At 34.4% G+C, this 20,492-nt stretch overlaps 1 protein-coding gene across 10 annotated transcripts in view; it reads left to right on the top strand.

Moving 5' to 3' along the window:
* Nucleotides 1-20,378, top strand: part of LOC105151429 (uncharacterized) — a 32,688-nt gene extending 12,310 nt beyond the window's left edge. For 6 of the 10 annotated variants that reach the window (XM_087409098.1, XM_087409092.1, XM_087409097.1 and 3 more), the window contains 24 exons: nucleotides 806-970; nucleotides 1,996-2,181; nucleotides 3,424-3,600; nucleotides 4,004-4,169; nucleotides 4,786-4,897; nucleotides 4,975-5,092; nucleotides 6,145-6,193; nucleotides 6,289-6,461; nucleotides 6,644-6,831; nucleotides 6,931-7,069; nucleotides 7,375-7,541; nucleotides 7,628-7,790; nucleotides 8,073-8,293; nucleotides 13,550-13,668; nucleotides 14,688-14,944; nucleotides 15,048-15,182; nucleotides 16,024-16,467; nucleotides 16,677-16,907; nucleotides 16,979-17,080; nucleotides 17,840-18,009; nucleotides 18,170-18,365; nucleotides 18,457-18,605; nucleotides 18,689-18,847; nucleotides 19,172-20,378. In XM_087409098.1, the coding sequence (XP_087265224.1) occupies nucleotides 806-970; nucleotides 1,996-2,181; nucleotides 3,424-3,600; nucleotides 4,004-4,169; nucleotides 4,786-4,897; nucleotides 4,975-5,092; nucleotides 6,145-6,193; nucleotides 6,289-6,461; nucleotides 6,644-6,831; nucleotides 6,931-7,069; nucleotides 7,375-7,541; nucleotides 7,628-7,790; nucleotides 8,073-8,293; nucleotides 13,550-13,668; nucleotides 14,688-14,944; nucleotides 15,048-15,182; nucleotides 16,024-16,467; nucleotides 16,677-16,907; nucleotides 16,979-17,080; nucleotides 17,840-18,009; nucleotides 18,170-18,365; nucleotides 18,457-18,605; nucleotides 18,689-18,847; nucleotides 19,172-19,292 (4,107 nt within the window). In that variant the 3' untranslated portion in view covers nucleotides 19,293-20,378. The remainder of the gene's footprint in view (nucleotides 1-805; nucleotides 971-1,995; nucleotides 2,182-3,423; nucleotides 3,601-4,003; nucleotides 4,170-4,785; nucleotides 4,898-4,974; nucleotides 5,093-6,144; nucleotides 6,194-6,288; nucleotides 6,462-6,643; nucleotides 6,832-6,930; nucleotides 7,070-7,374; nucleotides 7,542-7,627; nucleotides 7,791-8,072; nucleotides 8,294-13,549; nucleotides 13,669-14,687; nucleotides 14,945-15,047; nucleotides 15,183-16,023; nucleotides 16,468-16,676; nucleotides 16,908-16,978; nucleotides 17,081-17,839; nucleotides 18,010-18,169; nucleotides 18,366-18,456; nucleotides 18,606-18,688; nucleotides 18,848-19,171) is intronic. The other 4 variants (XM_087409099.1, XM_087409100.1, XM_087409101.1 and 1 more) reach the window with 4 other exon arrangements.
* Nucleotides 20,379-20,492: the final 114 nt, after the last annotated feature.

Genomic DNA, 20,492 nt, shown 5'->3' with positions numbered 1-20,492 from the left:
AGAAAGATGTATACGTGATTAGAGACGACTCACATATGCGATTAAAGTAGCATTTTAGCGATTAGACACTCAAGTATATTTTGACCAGTTAATCCTGAGAACAGCCGGATAAATACGACTTATTCTTATCGTGTGTAATTGTTGGGAGAGATTTGCATATGCACGCGAGACGATTCCACGATAGAAGAATGAAATCGGCGAAATTGATCTTACGATAAAATTAACTTTTATTTGCCAGACATTTCGGTGCGTGAATTGGCGATCTTCTTTCGACGAGGATTCATACATTTTTAAATTATTTAAACAATTAATATTTAACACTATAGAGCCGTCGATATTGTCACTAAAACTGTTAAAGGTATTAATTTAATAATTTCCTTACTTTTATTTATTGTATCATTGAAGATTTATTTTGATATTATTTACTTCACTATAATCATTTATAATATATTTTCATATATATATATTTTTTAATATTTTGTACTGTATATTTAATACAAAAAAGAAAAGAATTGAAATGATTAGCGGAGCCAAAATATACATTATCGATAATTTTAATGTTAAGCGCACAAAACATTAATAAAAATTTAAATATTCAAATATATGTTATATAAATAAATTTCTCCCTTACCACCCAATTAAAATGAGGTAACATTCTATAACTTTTTTCCTTGCAATCAGATATTTGATGCCGTCAAAGTGCAACTGATAAAATATCACGTCGGGTTTGTTTGACAATTACGGTGTATGACGTGTCGCAGGAATTTCAATCATTCTTTCGTCTGATATCTTGTCACTTTTGCAGGACGACTGGCGAGCGCGTGTCAGAGGTCTGGAAAGAGTTGCGTCGGCTCTGCGGACGTCCTCGGCGCTAATCGCGATAGAGTCGCGATTAGGATCGCTCTTGCATGCGGTGCTTGGCGGCGAAAGGAGCTGCCGCGTGGCCGCCGCTGGTTTAGCGGTAGCGAAGGTGAGCTCGTAACTCCTCGCACCTCAAGATCACCCTTAAATACATCAAGATTTAAGTCGATATTCATAGTCGGATCTTTTATATTTAAGACCGTCTTAAGTAATGTCTTAAGATACTAGTGCAGTTCTCTGATTGGTTCATGACATCTCAAGACTGTACTTAAGATGATCTTAAATACCGCCTTTAGGCTAATTCATCGCTGACGACAGTCACCAGCGAATAACACTGTGAATCCTGTTATTAAGTATTGTAATATGTACCCCGCACGATAAAACGGGATGATATCTATCAGTTTTAAACTTCGACAACCCCTAGTCAACCTCGATGTTTAAAAAGTTTCTTTCAAAGCCGAGTTTAATTTAAAAAATTTACTAAAAATTTTAACATATTTCTTTGAATAGTGGCAAGGTAATATTTACAGTGAATAAATATTTACTGAATAAAAAAGAAGATAGTTAAATGAATTAATGGTTTTTGTATATTAAATAAATGTATTAGGTGTTGGAATTAATTCGTAGCGTTTTACAAGTGATGGGAAGTACTTTCATTAATGTATTTTTTAATGCTCATGTGAAATAAATAACATTCTTTCATTAAAAAACGCTACGAATTAATTCCAACACCTAATATGTTTATATTTAGTCAGGACTATTCAAACAAATATTTATTAAAATTTAGTTGAAAAATTTTTAATTGTTACTCAAGACCTTTAAAATTCATTAAGAGTTTTGGTATCGCGAGAATTTTGTGAGCTTACAATATCCTCGGCCTTAGAAGCATTTAAACTCGAGTTATCAAATTTTAAAGCGCAAGCAGCAAGGACACCTACATGACATGTATATCCACGTACGAGAATTGCGTAGAAGACACTTTTAGCGCGATGCGAAAGGAAAATAATACTCTGTAACTTTTTTATAATACCAAAGGTTCATGACGTGTTGTTGTTCAACTTTTCTAAAGCTTATATTAAACTTTTCTAGACCTATACTTTCGTATGTGTTCTTAGAAACTATTTTATATTTCAGGTAGTGGTCGCCGGTGTCTCGGAGGATGCACTAAGAAAGAAATTGCCGCAGCTGGGTTGGGGCCTGGCTAGACAGGGTGGTCCATCCGCGGCGCAGCTCGCTCGAATCGCGATGTTACGGCTCAAGCCTAGCCTGCTCTTGGAACAATTACTGCAGCCACATTGTCTGAGCGCCAGAAACACTAAGGTAGTTAAATGAATTATCTCTAAATTCTTTGGAGTGGAATCACTTTAAAGAGTGAAAATTGAGCTAATGTTGGAAAAGAGTTTGGATAGAGTCTTTCCGAAAAGGTGAACCCCTCCGATTTTCTTGTCGATTGACATACTACTGTATTTTGATGCCCTGATTACGAATATAATAATGAAAATTGGTCATTTTCAAGATCATTTTCAAGGTTAAATATTTAAAAAACAAATTTATTTTTTTCATATTTTTTTCACGTAAAAAGTCGTGCGCCCCTAAGCAGGGGTAGTGAGATGGGGTAGGAGTCGCTTCGCGTGAAAGTCGCGCCCCTAAGTAAGAGGGAAGGTGGGAGGAGAGTCGCTTTGCGTGGAAGTCGTGCATCCCTAAGCAGAGAGGGAGGTGGGGTGGGAGTCGCTTCGCCTGGAAATCAGAAGAAATTGTCCTATCCATCTTTCAGCATGACAGCACTTACTGACAAACATGCTGAGTAATGACGTTTAGATTGCGCAGCAAATGATCATCAAAATGACCTTGTCGGTAATTTTCATTATCATATTTGTAATCAACAAGGCTGGGTAAGTTAACTTTTTTTTAAACTAAGTTAAATTAAAGTTAACTTGAAAATTTAACTTAATTAAAATACAAGTTAATCCAATAATAAAATTAATTTGAATTAAAAGTTAAGTTAATAAAAAAAGTAATTAAAAAGTTTAAAGTTAAATTTTTAACGAAACCAAACGGACAACCAAAAAAACAAAGAAAAAATTCGACTATTTTACATAATTTTTTGTATTTTTCCTTTGTTATAGCTTATTTATTTATCCCTATTTTTGTTCACACGTTCAATGATTATACAATATAAAATTATTAAATTATATACTCATTAGCCTCTCACATTGTATCTAAGGATTGACTTTAAAAAAATCAAATTAAAAGTTAATAGTTACCGATAAAATGTAACTAAATTAAGTTAAAAAGTTAAGAGTCTAAAATGTAAGTTTCTAAGTTAAGTTAAAAATAATTAACTTTTTAACTTTTTTAACTTAACTTTTATCTTTTTAACTTAGCACTACCTAAAGTAATTAGCACACCAAAATACAGTAGTATACCAATCGACAATAAAATCGAAGGGTTCATCCTTTCCGAACTTTATCCAAGAGTTGCACTCTAAAGAGATTCACTCTAAAAGTTTTTAAGTAATTTAATTCGTGTCATTTCGGCACTAAATTTGTTGTTTTTACGCAGACAAGAGAGAACGCGTTGCAGCTGCTGATCTTCTCGCTGGTGACGTTTCCCAGCACCGAATTCAAGCTAGAAATCGTGGCCAACCGAGTGGCGACGATGGTCGCAGATCGGCGACGCAGAGTACGTCAAGCTGCGCTCGACACTTTGGCTGTTTTAGGACAGATCTACGATTCCGAGGTAAAACAATCTTAGATTTGAATTAAGTCCATGGCACACAGAAAAATGAATGGCAATAAAACGTAAGCAGTAGCTAAATGAATCGGCCAATCGTTATAAAGACGTAATAAAATATTCATTAATTCAAAATATTGATTCATTTAGGTACTGCTTACGTTTTTCTTACTGCTTAAATTTTTTATGTACCATAGCCTTCATGGATTTTCTATAATAAGCCATTACCTAGGCTTTGAGTCTTAAACCGTAAGAAATTAATCAATATCATACAGACGATTATTCTTTTCACGTTCGACTGTGATTAATCAATTTTTTACGGCTTAAGACTTAAAACTTAATAATGGCTTATTGTGGAAAACCCATTAATCTTAAGCATTGAACAAAATAACACCTCGTTCATTTGTAGGAGGTCATTGAAGCGGGAAGACGGGCGGGTGAGGGAAATCCCGATGCCGAGGCGATGCTGGCCGCCATCAGAGCACGGCTGGCTAGGAAGTCACTACCCCTGGTATCGGCCGATGGTCTCGTGGTGTACGGTTTGCAAATTTCACCGACTGTTCAGACCGCTACTGGTAATAACAACCAGGAATAAACGAGCAAAGCATAATGCACCCGCACAGATAAAATCTTACGACAAAGTACAAGTTTCATTGACGGCGGTACTCTGAAAAGGAAACTTTATTGTACGATAGTTGCGTTGTTATAATAGAAACTTTGCTGTCGTTATTTATTCTAATCGTTATTTATTTTAATAAAGTTTTATAAAAAACAAAGAGATTTTATATGATTAGAAGATATTATATTATAAGATATAACGTAATAATATCATAGAGCGCAGTCAATAAGTTAATTCTCCTTTTATAACTACATAGCTGCATAGAAGAAATCACGCAGTTAGATTTCTAATAAACGTTTGAAAATAGCCACGACATCGCGTGACATTTTAATGTAAAACATAAAGTTGGATATTACATGATTATCTGTATATGTATCATAAAGCTTATTTTCTTAATTGCACATATTATAATTCTTTTTTCTCTAAGCGAGCATACATTTATATTATATCGTTTTGAACACGACGCAAATGTAGTTGAAAAATTTTTGTATGATTAAAAATCTTTAATTATATACATATTTATATTTATTTTAACATGCGTCTTTGATTTTTACGAGACGTCAATTTCTCAGGCCCTGACGTCGATTGGATCGTGGCGGGAAGCGGTTCAGTCTCGCCTGGTACTGGTCGTAGTAGAGGTCAGATTATCGCCACGTCCAGATCGGCACAGGGGAGAGCATCCAGGTAATTTCAAGTGATTATTCGAGAAAGTTCGGAATATATATCTGCCTAAAATTGCCTGAAATGTCGTGTCATTTTAGAAACGATTTTCTAAATAACCGCGAGAGTCCGTGGATAGAGAGACCCAATCTCGTTGCTTTGGGTGTCGGACTGCAATCCAAGACTGAGCAATCGACGGCCTGGCAGTTGCAAACTAACGTAAGTTGGATCGTATATTTTCTATTTTACTTCTCTCGCTTCTTATACGAGCATGTATTCTTAAATAAATATATATATTGATTTAAGAAATCGGTTTATAAATAATATAAAGAAAAATAGTAGTTAATAATAAATTTCAAATTTTATAACAGGATTTTATATCGCAACGATTTTATGAATTTACATTTATTTTTACGCGTTTTATGTTTAGCAAAGAGTATCTAATTGGCGTATTATTAACCATTCTCAGACATTAGTAATATCACTTTACACGAAAAGTATTATTGATTTCTCATTAAATACGACGCGATGTATTGCGCGTTTTTCAATGTCATTATTGTTACTTATCGAGATATCAGCTTTGCAATGCAAATACCGAAATATACAACGAAGCAGGAAGTAGCGACAGAATAATACATCTTTTCTCTCAAGCTTCATTTTGCATATCGCCTCGAACATTCATAAGTATTTCTCAAGTGTAAATTATGAGTAAGGAGCTTAAAACACGAAAGGCACTAACTCTCTGCGTGATTTAATATCATCATTTTTTGCAATTACATTTGCGTCTTATGTTAGTTAATATCGTTAATTAATATCAACGAATATTTACAAGATGAATATTTATAAGTTAAGTTAGTTTTATAAAGTCGTTAATATAACGTAAAAGAGAATATTACTATAATAAGGAATCTTCAAAATTTAATATTTCACAGACTATTCTATAAGAAGAAGTTTGTGACAGAAGTCTATGATTTTATATCAGCGGTACGTAGAATTTGTTTATTTTTGAACCAGGTTCGATGGCGTGTATGAAATGCAGAATATTTTTAGGATAATAGATTATTCTAATTTCTCATTTTTTATTTTTTACAAGCATCCATGTCTCGAAACATGATGCAAGTAGATATCTATTTGCATCATAGTCTCGAAATAAAATGTAACGATTATGTTACGCTTAAAAATCACGTTTATCAAATACACGGGAGATTAGAATATCGCATGATTTTTGCAGATTCAATGTCGTATTTAAGGAATATCCTTTTCTATTACAGAACAATGAAAATGATATAAAAGGACTGAATGGGCGAAATGTAAATGCGGGTAATGCAATTTCTTCCGAATTCTATTCGAACTGATCACTTTGACAGTCTGATTAAATCTAACAAGAATTTGAAAGCATCATTCAAATTTTCTAGGGGTGTCTTCAAATGCCAATTTAAGATTCGAGGAACAATTGCGATCATTTTACACGCCATTGAATCAGTACGATTTTGTTGGAACGGATGCTAAGAATCATAGAGAGATTTCTGATAACTTCGAGCAAAAAACGCGAAATCGCAGAGACATTAATGAAGTTCCTAAAGAAAAAGTAAAATTCTCTTATAGTGATATGAAATATTAAATTATTCTTGTCACATAATTTATTAAAATTACACTACAAAATATTATTACAAATACTTTATATATATATATATGTATATATATATATATATATATATATAATGTATATATAATGCAAAATAAAGAAGTGTGTAAAATATATGCTTGCAGGAAAGTATCGCTCTCAGAGGAGAATCCAGGATTCCAATATTATTATCGCGTGAACGTCCTAAAATAACATCGCAAAATCGTGAAAAATCCCTCAATTTGGAATATGTTAATTCTAATTCGCGAAAGCAAACAACAGACATGTTAGACAGTAATCGAAATCGAATAAATTTGCGACAGGAAAATGTCGGGTGAGCATCTTTGATATCTTCTTAATAGAAGACACGACACAAGAATTTATTTCAAATTAAATTAATATTACGTATATTTTGCATTAATTATGTACATAGATCGTATGCAGCGATTCATCAACGGCGAAAACGTTTTCAACAAGAAGAAAGTCAGACTTTAAATCAAACATTTGATTCACATACTAGCAGTTATCGGTCTTCTTACACGAAGGCTTTGGGAACAAATAGAGAATACGGTGTAAGTTAAATATTTCAAATTCTCATTATTCTCTCATTATTTTCTCATTAGTCTCTCATTATTCTCTCATTATTCATTATTCTCTCGTTCTTCATAGAAGAAAAATTATAATTTCGATATAGAAAGTAATTTTTAATTTTTTTTTTCTTCATATATGATTTTTCTTCAAATATTAAATTAACTATATTAAAATATCTTATATATAATGTCAGTTGTATTATAAATTAAATTATTAAATCTAAATATTGAATGTAATAATCGATTTTGCAGTAGATAAAAATGTAATTATGTTTATAATTTTGTAGGATACTGCAGGAAATAGCGACACAATTTTTTCGGATGACAATTCGCACATTTATAACAGATTCGTGGACACCGATCAATTTACGAATGAAAACGAAAGTTTGAATTACGCGGGAGGACGTCAACGTTCGCTATCCAGAAATATGCAGCAACAAACACTCGTCGAGGCGTGAGTTTTCAAGAGCAATCGCCTTTTTTGTGATTGAGAAAATATTTATTTATATAATTAATTCATATAATTAATTTTTTTTACAGGTATAACTCGATTCTCGAGCGCCAAAGAAAGCTCATGGATAGAAATATCTATCGGCCGTTACGAACTCCTCCAAATCCATCGACCCGCTTGTATCAGGATCTGGATTCTCAGAATCTGGATACGCAAACTCCTTCGGATAGGGATAGGAACGTGAGACATCGGGTAAGTAAATCGTCTTTTTTAATCTTTTTTAATCACTAAAATAAATCGAAATTTTTAGACTTGAATCCTAATTCTGACCCAAACAATACCTTGTCCAAAATCGCGACGATGTTTTTTACACTGATTGTGAGAAAAATTTCTGATTGAAAATAGATAAACCATTTTGGATATGAGTGTCTGGAGAGATTCAAGCCTTTTAATTTTTTATTTAGAATTCGGTTTCAAATTCAGCGTCTTTAAGTATCTCTAATAATAAATATTGATTTACATAAATCGTCACAGCCTAAGAATCATAGAACGAAAGATGTGGCAGCGGCACAGCAGAGAACCGAGATGGACTTAATTTCATCAAATTCGCAGGAGGATAGGTGCTCTCTTTCAGAAAGTTTCGCCAGTCCTCATCGCAGAAGATTGCGATCATTATCCCCGTCACAACTCCACCGATCGCAACATTTTGTCAAATTGACTTCCAACAGATTTCACGCCGCGTCGATGTACGACATGTAAGTTCTTTGCTTTTCGTAGAGTAGAATTTTTAAAATAAATTCATATCAGCATGCAATCATAAGATAGCAAGAATTTTTCTCTCTTTTTGTTCTCTTGTTTTTTTTAAAACGCTTCAACAATCCCAGACAAAATCGATTCGGTCTTAAAATAACTTGCGAGAGAGACGTCGGTGTATCGTCACGCGAGATGATATGCGTAAACGTCGCCTACGAAACATTAATGAGAGCTTGAGTTTTTAATTTCAAAATAAATCTACACTGAAAAGGATTACATGATCAAAATTGATGCTTGATATTCATCAATTTTGACCACGTGATTCTTTTTGTCGTTAAAATATCGGTTTGAGCGACACGTGAAAACGTATCCTACAATGAGATTTGCAAGAATTTGCACTAAAGTTATCGGAGACTCACCTTTAATAATATTTCACATATTTTACATGCTTAAAATAATAATATAAGCTGTAATAGCAATCGTAATATTATCGATCCGGCAAGGTACGCGACCTCATATTTCGCTTAATCTTAATCTTCCTACATTATTTTTAACACACATTATTTTTAAGACTTAACTTGTGTGACAAGATCCAAGTCGATAGAGCGGTGGATTTTAGGTCGACAAAAATCGCCTTGCATGCCAGCGATTTTTGCAGCCGATATACTCTGATCGGTTCTAAATTTATATATACATATAAGTGTGCAACTTTTCTGTTTCGTTGCCTCATCAAGATCGCAAGAATTGCGACTTAACATTTAACTCGCCTTCATAAGACTCGCAAAACATGCCACTATATCGCAAGTGGACTAGTTCTGACCGCTCGAATTAGTCGGTCGATAAAATTAAGAAAAAGAAAAAAAGTATGAAAAGACGAAGAAAAGCGCGCGTGCCACACGATAGAAAAATGCCTCAATCGTTTCGTTTTCCGTGCAAAAGTTATACAACTGAAAATTCGCAGTGCCTGGAAATGCAATGGATATAATGACGCGGGTGTTGTGTGCATGGTGTGTAACATGCGGGACTATTGTAGATTGTCGAAACGCCTTGCCGTACTATCGTCCATTCCTCCTCATTGAATATTTTACGTCTAAGCCAGCACGCAGCCACTAATCGCTATTCAATATCGCTTATCCCGGAATTATAACGTTATAACGATAAAAAAAAAGGATACTTTATGTATGAATCGCAAAAAATTGGCTCTCTCAATATTCAATTCTCATCATCTGAATTTGATTCGCGAAAAGTAAACGAATTTCTCTCTGAAAGCAACAAAATTCTCTAAGCCTCTGACGCCTCTGACTCACTGCGTTGATTTCTTCGAAACGTCGCATCGATTTTTCGCAAGAGAAATTGCATGACTGAACCAATGAGACGTTCGGGAATTTTACTTTAGCATGTCGGTAATTCGAATAAATTTCTAACCAAAATTAATTATGAATGATAACAGCCTCGTTTTTTGACATCGATGAAGTCGAATTTTAAGTACAATTTTTAAGCACGAATTTTAATATCGTGATCTCCCCGAGGCTATAAGAAACTTGAAATAGACTCCAAGACTCGTGGAGGAAAAGCGATAAATGTGCTTGGCATCTTTCAACCTCTTTTAACCGCGTTTCACTCGGATCGCATGACTCTGCCAACCCTTCTTTCGTGACCACGTGAGGGGAGAAGGGTGAGTTATGGTCAGCCTGGTTTACGGTCTCATAAAGGGGCCTCGAAAGGGTGATATCTAAGTCTTCGTATTATAGAAAATGTCCTCGAGACAAGAAAATTCAAAGAAAACTTATTATATATTTTTCATCCATTCAAATTGAGTTTTTAATTTCACATTTTTATTATATGATTGCAAAATTTAAATTCCTCATTTCCTTTGTACTCTCTAAATTTTTTGTGATGGAATCTCACTCTAAAGAGTGAAAATTGAGCCAGTCTTAAAATAGAGTGGCTCAATTTTCAATTTTTAAGAATGAGATTTCACTCTTCAAAATAACAATTTATCCTAAAAATTTTACAGAGTATGTCACCACTTGTTTTCATTCGTGCTTCTGTCACTACATTTTTTGCATGTTTTTAAAGATTGGAATCGCACCTCGGTTTCTCAAACTTCTCATATTATTCCCGCCCTCTTCTCTGCGATTAAAAAGAAGTAAAGTGCGGAGATCGGGGAGGCGAACGGACATGGGGCGGGGACGATGTGGGGGTGGCGGTGGCAGCGGTCAGCGTCGGGACGCTTGCCGTCTCTGCTATGTGCCACAGTCGTGCGTACGTCGTCGATTGTTACGAGCGCGTATCCTTCGCAATTATAAAGTATGCCTCCTTGTTGTCGAACATGGTCTTCGTCCGCGCTCGCTATTTCCTCTCGCTCTTCATAAAAGGTCCACCGCGAGAAAATAATTGAGCGACAAATTAATTGAACCCGTTTGACATTACGCGCGAGTGTCATCGACCTCTGTCATTTAAATCGAATGACAGCGAGTGCGAGAACGTGGACACGTGGATTTCTCACAGCTGCTCGCGTTACGCAAGGCTCGCCCTTGAAAAGTTGCTACTTGCGGATGGCAGAACGATGAGCATCGTAATCTCGATCGAATCGCTGTTAGTTCGACGTACCGTACACGACAGTCGTAGAATAATTGCGGATTCGACCGATTCGCGAGAATATGTGGCGACTTAACGCGATTCTCGAGTTGCGGTGTATCGTAAGATTGCGCGAATAGTATGTTAAAAAAAAATGAAATAATATATAAGAGAAAGTTACCCTCTAAATCTATTCTTATTTTAAGACCATAAATAAATCTTAAAGATGCAGTTCTCTGATCGGTTCATGATATCTTAAAACTATTAAGACAATCTTAAATATAAGAATCGATTATGGAAATACCGACCTAAAACTTTTAGAGTGAATCTCACTCCAAGAGTGAAACCCCGCTCTTAAAAAAATTAAGCCACTCTTTTACGACTGGCTCAGTTTTTACTTTTCAGAGATTTTTAAGATTTTATTTCAAAGAATTTAAAGAATAATACTCGGGAATGGAAGCGTTCAATGCAGGAGTGAATGAAATGGAATGAAAAAGAGTGGATTCGTAGACAAGATATACGAGCAAATGTTTTTGGAATACAAGTTTCTTGAACACTTGATCGATAATTAATCTGCAGCTCGATCTTTCACGTTTCACGGTTCGGATATTCCAACGCATCGCACATATCGTGACACGCAGAGCATTTTGATGGTAGAGCGTTCGCCGATGTTTGAAATTGTCATTAGTATCGATTGATTCTTCGGAGCTCGCACACTTATTTTCTCTTACCGTTCTAACGATTGCGAAAGGTTGAAACTTGGCAACATTTAACCTTTTCCACGTACCATATTATTATGCTATATACTATTAATTATTTTCTGTAATAATATAAGATATTTAAAAAATTAAATAAAGAAAGAAAAGATTCATATGTTGAAAGATAAGATTAGAAACGCTAATAGATATCGTAAAATTTAGAAAGGCCAGTTTAACAATAAAATTTTAATGCTCGGAAAGAACAATTTTACTGAAGTACACACAAAAAAATATTTTGCTGCTCCAGCTAGAATTATTGTTTTTGTATCTGATAGAAAATTATATATCATACGTATAGAATTTATAACACAAATCTAAATTCTATCTCTATCATCTATACGATTAGATGCAATACATATCCAAGTACACATCCTAGTTCCTAGAAATTTGTCTATTTTAGCTAATATTTCGTATTTACAATTAGATAATTTTCTATATATATAACTAAATAAGATCACTTTTTTGAGATACCTGATTTAAAAATTTAGCTAGATATCTGAAAATAATTTTGTTGTATATATCTAGCTAAATTTTCAGATATCTCAGCAAAATCGTTCTTTTTTTCTCACAAAACGGTGATTGTTTTTATTTATTTATAAAGGCGGATATTTTTTTGTAATTTGCGAACGGATACGATTTGCAAGAACGATTATGAGACAGAATTGCAACAAGTCGTTCAAACCATGACGTCACACTTGCTGACCCCGAGGGTCAATCCATCGGGTGAAACGAAACGCGTTTCGCGGCCACGACCGAGAACTTTTATACGAGACCGTCGACGAGGCATCGCGGGATAAACTTCAAGTTTTGTGCGGGATGATCTTCAAGTTCTGGCCGATCGAGATGAAGGAGGAGAATGGTGCCCTCGTCGGCGAGGTACGACCGGCAAGCAGGTCCGGCGAATACAAGATCGCGAACGCCATTCTCTTTTGTTGTCCATGTGTCTTCCGATGCAGGAAGTCAGTCGGTGTTGGCCGCGACAACGACGGCGACGGGGATGGCAATGCGTCCGTCTCGACCATCATCACCACGACGACGACGCCGGTCATTGCTTTAAGATTGAATCGAAACAGCGACACGATGTATGTTGACCATCGCGGATCGAATTTAAGGAGGATGAAGGATGTAGCGCGATTTATAATAGATGTATAATAGTTTATTAATATTGAAAACCTCGAAAGCACTGCCGATGGAGAATGTTTTATTCTTCATGAGAAGAAAATAGATATGATATCGATCGAAGCGAAAGAGAAACAGCATAAGTTACTGCATTGAGAAAAAATGTATTAAATATTAATAAATCTTTCTATTAAAAAATGTACTAAAAGTATACTAAATTTTAATAAATATTTGTTCAAATAGTATTAATTTAATATATATAATACTTATGATAAATAAATATTTACTGAATGAAAGAATGATAGTTATATCAAATGAATGATTCTTGTATAAAAAATTAAATACATTTAGTAAATATTTAGTAAATATTCAGTCAGTACTTTTCAAATATTGTTCAAAAATACGTTTTTGCTCAATGTAAAGTGTAAAACAAAACTTCATATTAAAAGCCTAAAACGTTACTACAAAAAAGATGATCATCTAATTTTCAGAAAAGCTCATCAAGCTTAGGCTTGATTAAATAATCGGTCAATTTAGATATCATTATGTTAATTTAATATGCTCAAGCATAAAAGACACATTGGTGTTACATGACACTCGTGTTTTATTTACCACGATTTGCTATTCTGGAATATAGATTCATCGTGTTTCAGCTTATAAACATGCAGCTATGCAACTAAAGTTCGCGTGAAAATACCATTTTGCGCGCTAACCCCGCCATTACTGAAACATTAATATGTCGCGTAATGGTTGCATGTGAAATTATTTCTAAGTCAATTTCTATTTTTGCATCTCTTACAGTAATAAGGCGACGATGGTGAATGAGGAGGAATACAATGTACGAAACAGGCATCACTTCTCGCCCGACGCGAAAAGCTACCATGTACAAAATTCAAACAAGGAGGAATCGCGGTACCAAGGTATGTAATTTTTTCTTTCTCAAGAAACGTTCGCCAGGAAACTCTGATATTTTCAACTTAAATTTTATTTTGACATTTAATTAAACTGTGTGATCTACATTTTTTCTTTCACTTAAATTTAAAAGATTATCCAAAGATTAACACTCTTGGATATAGATAGTTATTTTTCACGATACCTGATTAATAAATATGATATATCCAATCGCACATCTCGTACATCGATCGGAATGTCGCGCTGTACTAAAAAGGACTTGCGTTCTCAACAAAGATATACAATAAATTAAATACAATGTAGGGGTTTCGGCCCGAAGCGTGCAGCGCTGGAAACACAGCGAAATGGAACGAGAGGTTCTTCACCTCATCGTTGTGCATGCATATAGAGTTTAGACCTAGCTGAGGTAATCAATATTCCGCTGGTCAAGTCTAAGGTACGATCGAACGTCGCGCTGCAGCGGAAAGTCCGATCGATAGCCCAATCTCATCTTCCAAATGCAACACATTTAAATTAGTATCTACCAAGGCTCGCGATATTTTCAAACATGTAGACGGAAAATTCCATGCTAAGACTAATTTCTTACACTAGCGGATCTACGGAGGGGCCAACATTTATAGCAAAATGTTCTATATATTTTTAATATTTCTAAAACACTTCATTACAATTTTGATATTCCAAAAATCTTTTTTTAATTTAAGAAACTCCTAGATACACACAAAAAACATAGATTTCATTATATTATTCTTTTCTTTTTTTTTTAATATAATTTTAAATGAAACGTTTTATGAATTATATATTTAAATAATACTTTTCCAGTGTATGTGTGTGTGTGTGTAATAATTTAAATAATAATTTAATATTCTATCTTTTCGTATATTTGATCTTAAAAAAAAATGTTGCTTGTGGCGGCGCTAATGGTCCTTCCTTTAACAAATTTCTGGATCTGCTAATGAAATTTCTCAAACGTTTATTGATGTCTTCAGTGAACACGTATTATAAATCTCTAAACGTTCTGAACTCCCAGAATTTCTGCGTTCCTTCTCAATCGACGCGCGCGAACGTCCGAAAAGCGCGAGCAGTTCGTCGTCGGACGTTTCCAGGAATGATCGACCGGGACGAGAGGAAGATCAGGATACGACACTGCGAGATTACAATGGCAATGACAATAGCGGATCGTCGACCCCGCAGAGCCAGAATGCTGGCGATCCGGCGTTCGACGTTATCACGCAACAGACGGCAAATCGCCAGAGCGACACTCGCGACGATGTCGATTCCTTTTTTGTAAGAAATCATCGCTTTTAACGATTAATATTCTTTTTCCTCTCATAGCGCGTCGAACTGCTGAAAAATCTGAATTTGCAAATCGCAATTTTTACATATACAGGGTGGTCCACCACTGACGAAGAGTAATTCAGTAATAGACTTTTTCGCATATATGGAGTCGTTACTTCTTCAGCGAAAATTTAACCGGAGTCTGTCATTTGATACATCATTTTATTTTTCAACATTAAATATTATGGTAATTAAACGTCAGATTAGAATTCAAATAGAGTCTGCTTGAAATTTACTGAAGTTATTCAGCTATTTAACAAACATTCAAGCCCACTTAAAGACAATGTATAATTTGTGATAGAATTCGAGACAGAATTCTATTTATAATTTTATGCGTTGTGTATATAATACAGAAAAAATATGAATAATTAGAATTATAAATTTATAATTATAACGCTGTATAGTCTATTTTTATAAATATAAAGACGCATCAAATATGTACAAGGAAATAATTCATGATTGGTCAATTGCATCTGGTATAATGAAAATTGAAAATCTACAAGAGCTGTGAATAGAGTCGTGTCCAATGGCAAGCAAACCTTGTCTATATATAAGTGACATAAATTACAATTTAACCTATGTATTCGATGTCGTATTTCTTGTAATAAAAGAAAATTTTCTCATCCATAATTGTATTTATCATTTGATATATAAAATTATAAATAGAAGTCTGTTTCGAATTCTATCGCGAATTATAGATCGTGTAAAGTGAAGTTTATACAATACCATTATGTCTGAAGAAAAATGCCATCGTCATTGAAATGTATTTAATTCGGGGAGATGTCATTGAATGCGAGCTCAGATACTATTACTTTTATCAGATATTTCTGTTCTTTCTACAAATGTAAGTTAAGACAATTAGACATTGACTGTGTTCCACTTAACGCTCACAACGCTCGTAGAATTATTTCATCCTTGTCATTTATTAAATATTAAACAAGAACAAACGATGTTCGCGAGCGTTGCAAGCGTTAAATGGAACACAGCCATTATATGATCCCACGAATAATTTTTTCGAAAAATTTTAGACGCCGTTGGATACCAAAATGGAATACCCAATCACAACGGCAGATGCAACGACCGTGGACGAAGTGTTGAAGGAATGGAACAGCGAGGATGACATGAAATCGGCGAGTCGAATCGGATCGATTTCCAGGCATTCGAATCACAACGAGCTAATAACTGTGGATGAAAATTGCAATAGAAGCACAGAAAGCAGCTCTGGCGTTCCCGAACAACCGGAGGACGACAGGTCGAGCGCGCGAAGAAGGTCAATCGTGTCCGCATTATCGAACGAGCGGATTCTACCCTATGAAGACACGAAGTTATTCAAGGAATCGCTACAATCGAAGGTTACAATCAGTCCCAAGAGATCAGAATCACTGTACCTGACACCTAATCACAGTGCTCATCACTCACTAATCTCTAACTCGCCGATCAAGCGAAATTCTCGCTGCGGTTCACGCAATTTGGTCAGTAGATAATAAATCATACAAAAATAAATATATATGAAAATCATATTTCTCTTTCATATATCATTGATAGTAAATGCAAGTAAAATTCATGCGCGATCATCGCATATTTTAAATTGTATTAAATTAAATTAATATAAGTTCTTTTTAATATATATATATTTTTACTCAATGGCGTTTTATTTAACGTTGGATATTTCGAATGTTAGATCGACGATTCAAAGGATTTCAGTGAGGAGAGAATAATCGCTTCCATAGTACCTGACGAGGATGCTTCCATTCGATCATTGGACACCGTTGGTCATCCACCCATAGATATAGTCGGTGATTCACCGGCAATTATCATCGCATCGAGACCCCATTCTCACGAAACCGTCGAGTATGAGAACGCGAGAAGTGTCGAAAATGATAATCCACATAATAAGATTAATACTCAGGAGGTAAGATGTTTTTATACGATCAAACTGCCTATTGAAGAGTACATTCTGATTGAGATATAATTATGTTCTAGTCCACGGAAGAAGAATCCAGCGTAAATGATGCTTTGGAGGATAGACAAAGTAAAGACAGCGCAAGCGAAACTAATATGGAGCCAGGAATATTGAAGATTGAGGTATGATGTTTATATGGCAAAGAGACATTTCTTTATAGAATAGAATTTTAACATGAAATTTTTTAACAATGTTGCTAAAATATTTAAAAACTTAAGTAAATACAAATATGAAAATAAATTTTGTTGGACTATTAAAACAATTATGTAAAACGCTCAAACTAATTGTTAGAATGTCAAAACTTTTTACAGCATTGCTCATTATGCTTGAGTTTTCTACACATGTAATTATTTTTACAGTCCAAATTATTTTCTGATTAGTATTCCCTGGTGAAAATTTTTCTCAGAATTTTTCATATAATTTTTCAGAATTTCTTTATAATTTTATAACTTTCTCATATTTTTTTATACGAATTGAAACATTTCTCAGAAAATCTACATTTTTTTCTCAGAATTTTTCATATATGTTAACTATGAAATATCGTAAGATTTTTAAGATTTTTTGTAAATATAATTTCTGATGAAATGTTATAAAATCTAAAAAATTTAAAAATACTTTTTAAAAATTATGAGAAATTTCAGAATATTTCAGAATTCACTTGTATGGAAATTTCTGAAAAAAGATGTAAACTTTCCGAATATTTCTGAGTATTTCTAAAAAATGTTCCAATTCATATAAAAATTATGAGAAAAATTTTTATCAGGATTTACCTAAATTTTTAAATATTTAATTTTTACTTTAGTAGAATCGTTCTTTCCGTTAATAAAACACACACACACACACACACACACAAAGTTAACATTTCCGGAACTCTCTTGCAGTCTGAACCTGCAGAAGATGTCGAATTGCGTAGAAGAATGCCCTCGAAAGTACCGGTGCGTGGTTCTAGTAGGTGTCGAATGCCTTCCAACAAAAGAGTTATGGAGAAGCCCTCAGAAAAATCCAAACGGATGGTACAGCAGTGCTTTTCACAGCTTGAGAATAAAGATTGGTACGTGTCAATCTTGTAACATCTATGTCAATATCAGCACAATTGTATGACAGATAAATCATTGTTATTCGTTGTCCGAATAATTCATTGCCGGAATAATTAATGAACAAGAATCAACAAACTTTTCATTCAGCGTTTATATCCTGCGTTTATATTTTAGGGAAATAACGATGAAAGGTCTGAAAGCCCTGTCACAGATCTCGAAGCAACATCCGGAGGGCTTGGACGTCTGTGCGGCCGGAACGATAGGAAGGCTTTTAGGGCGACATATAAAGAATCTTCGATCGCAAGTAGCACGAGCCGCATGTCTCGCTGCTAGTGACGTTTTCAGCTCTCAGATACGGGGTATTGATCAGGTAGATATAAGCATATTGTTTCACAAGGTATAGAAATTCAAGCATTTTTTTTTATATTTTATCGAACGTCTTATTTATGTTTTGCTCTTAGGATCTGGACGACATAGCTGGACCGTTGCTTCACAGAACAGCCGATACGAATCGATTTCTTCGATCAGACAGTAACTCAGCGCTGGATCAGATGGTGCAGTATCTTCCGCCTCATAAAACCATCGGTATCATCGTACTTCGAGGAGCCAGGTAAGTCCGCAGTTTCCTTGCGATTGAGGAATATTTTTCTGTGCGACAAAGCTGATCTCTAAGTTGTGATTCCTATTTTTCAGTCATCAAAACGCTATCGTTCGCGCGGCGACCGCACGTCTGTTGTCAGACATCACCGATCGCATTGGACCTGATCATATTATGATCTTACCACGCGACGTGAGAGATAAATTGCTAAACACGGGCGCAAAGTTGTTAATGGATGGAAATCTAGACGCAAGGTGAGTAAATTTACAATTAGACTCAGTAATGTACATTCTCATGTCTGAAGTCGATACACTAATAAGAAAAAATGTATTAAATTTTAATAAATATTTATTTGAATAGTACCTAAACTAAATATTTACCTTACAGTAAATAAATATTTACTCGCAATAAAAAAATAATAGTTATATCAAATTAATAGTTCTTATATACATATTTATTTAATACAAGAACTATTTTTAATGAATATTTAATTACTATTCAAACAAATGATTTATTAAAATTTAGTAAATCTTTTTTCAGTGTAGCATAATTATGATCGTAATGACTTGAACTTCTAGAAATCATGCAAAAAGGATGTTTCGGCGACTGACTCGCTGCGAAGGCTTTCGTAAAGCGTTGACGGACGCGGTGCCCGAAACGACGTTGAGACACATCGATAAAACTATGAAGACCCTATAATTGAACATTTGATTAAATCTGCATTCGATGTAATCTAGCTGTCTTACCGTTGCTCGAACTATCTCAAAAGACTGTTTATCACGCAGGATGTTTTTACGATCCGTTAGAAGCCAATTTACGGCATAGACATGAATTTTCTACAACGTATACGCCGAAAAAGATGTCGACAAGTAGTCATATAAATAACTTTTCTTTCCTCCGCGCTGTATATTTACCTCCTCGAAATTAAATGGAGCGAGAGACGTGACTTCGAAGATCAGGAGTCAAGGAAGATACAAGAAAAACCCGAGGAGTGTCCCTCATCTTCGCGTCATGACTTCGATCTTGTTTTTTCATCAACGAATTTATCGCGTGACGAAGTTTTGATACTTGTAACTTTAATACATATACGCATGTATAATAATTTTTTATATGATTGTATAAAGGATGCGCTTCGGCGCAAATACATTGGAGAGCTGTAGTGCCTTCACGTCGGTGATCATAAATTAAATTGCAATTGTAGCTCAATTACATTGTAATGTTCGTGAAGTGTCGTCGACGTGACAAAAATTGTCACGTGTTTCGAAAACGATTTATCTCGCTATTGTCTTCACCAACTCTACATTAATGAGTTGCAGGAAGAGAAAATATATATATATACGGAAATTTTCCTGAGGAAAGGAGTTCATTGCTGACGGCAATGAATCTATTTCAGAATCGCTAATGCTTTCGTGAGCCGAAAGTTTAGATTCGTTAATTCCATATATTTTTTTTGTTGTAAATTCGATTGTTACTCTCTAATATATTTTAACTCTCGGAAGAGAACAAAAATCGGAGAGCGTCTATAAATTTTATAAAACACGAACATCAGGTGCTGAAAATTTAGAATATATTTATGAGAAAAATTATATAGAAAGAGTTCGTCCGAATTATTCGATTCTGATGTCTAAACTGACTTTTAGCATCGTATATCAGAGATTAACTCATATTTATATAAATAATAATTTATATGCATATATATATATATATCGTTATACAAAAATATTTGCTTATTATTGAAGGCACATACACATACTATTGATAAATAAAATTACTATTGTTATACTAGATTGACTTTTTTATTCGCAACGAAATTTTATCCATAATACTGCAATATTCAGAAAATGTATTTTACTTACATTATTCAAGATAAAACAATTCCTTGACTCGAAGTCAGCATCA

The sequence above is a fragment of the Acromyrmex echinatior genome, chromosome 8, assembly GCF_024713525.1.
Source record: "Acromyrmex echinatior isolate Ae372 chromosome 8, ASM2471352v2, whole genome shotgun sequence".
Lineage (NCBI taxonomy): Eukaryota > Metazoa > Arthropoda > Insecta > Hymenoptera > Formicidae > Acromyrmex > Acromyrmex echinatior.
Note: the sequence above shows the minus strand (reverse complement) of the source record. Positions and strands in the feature narration are given on the sequence as shown.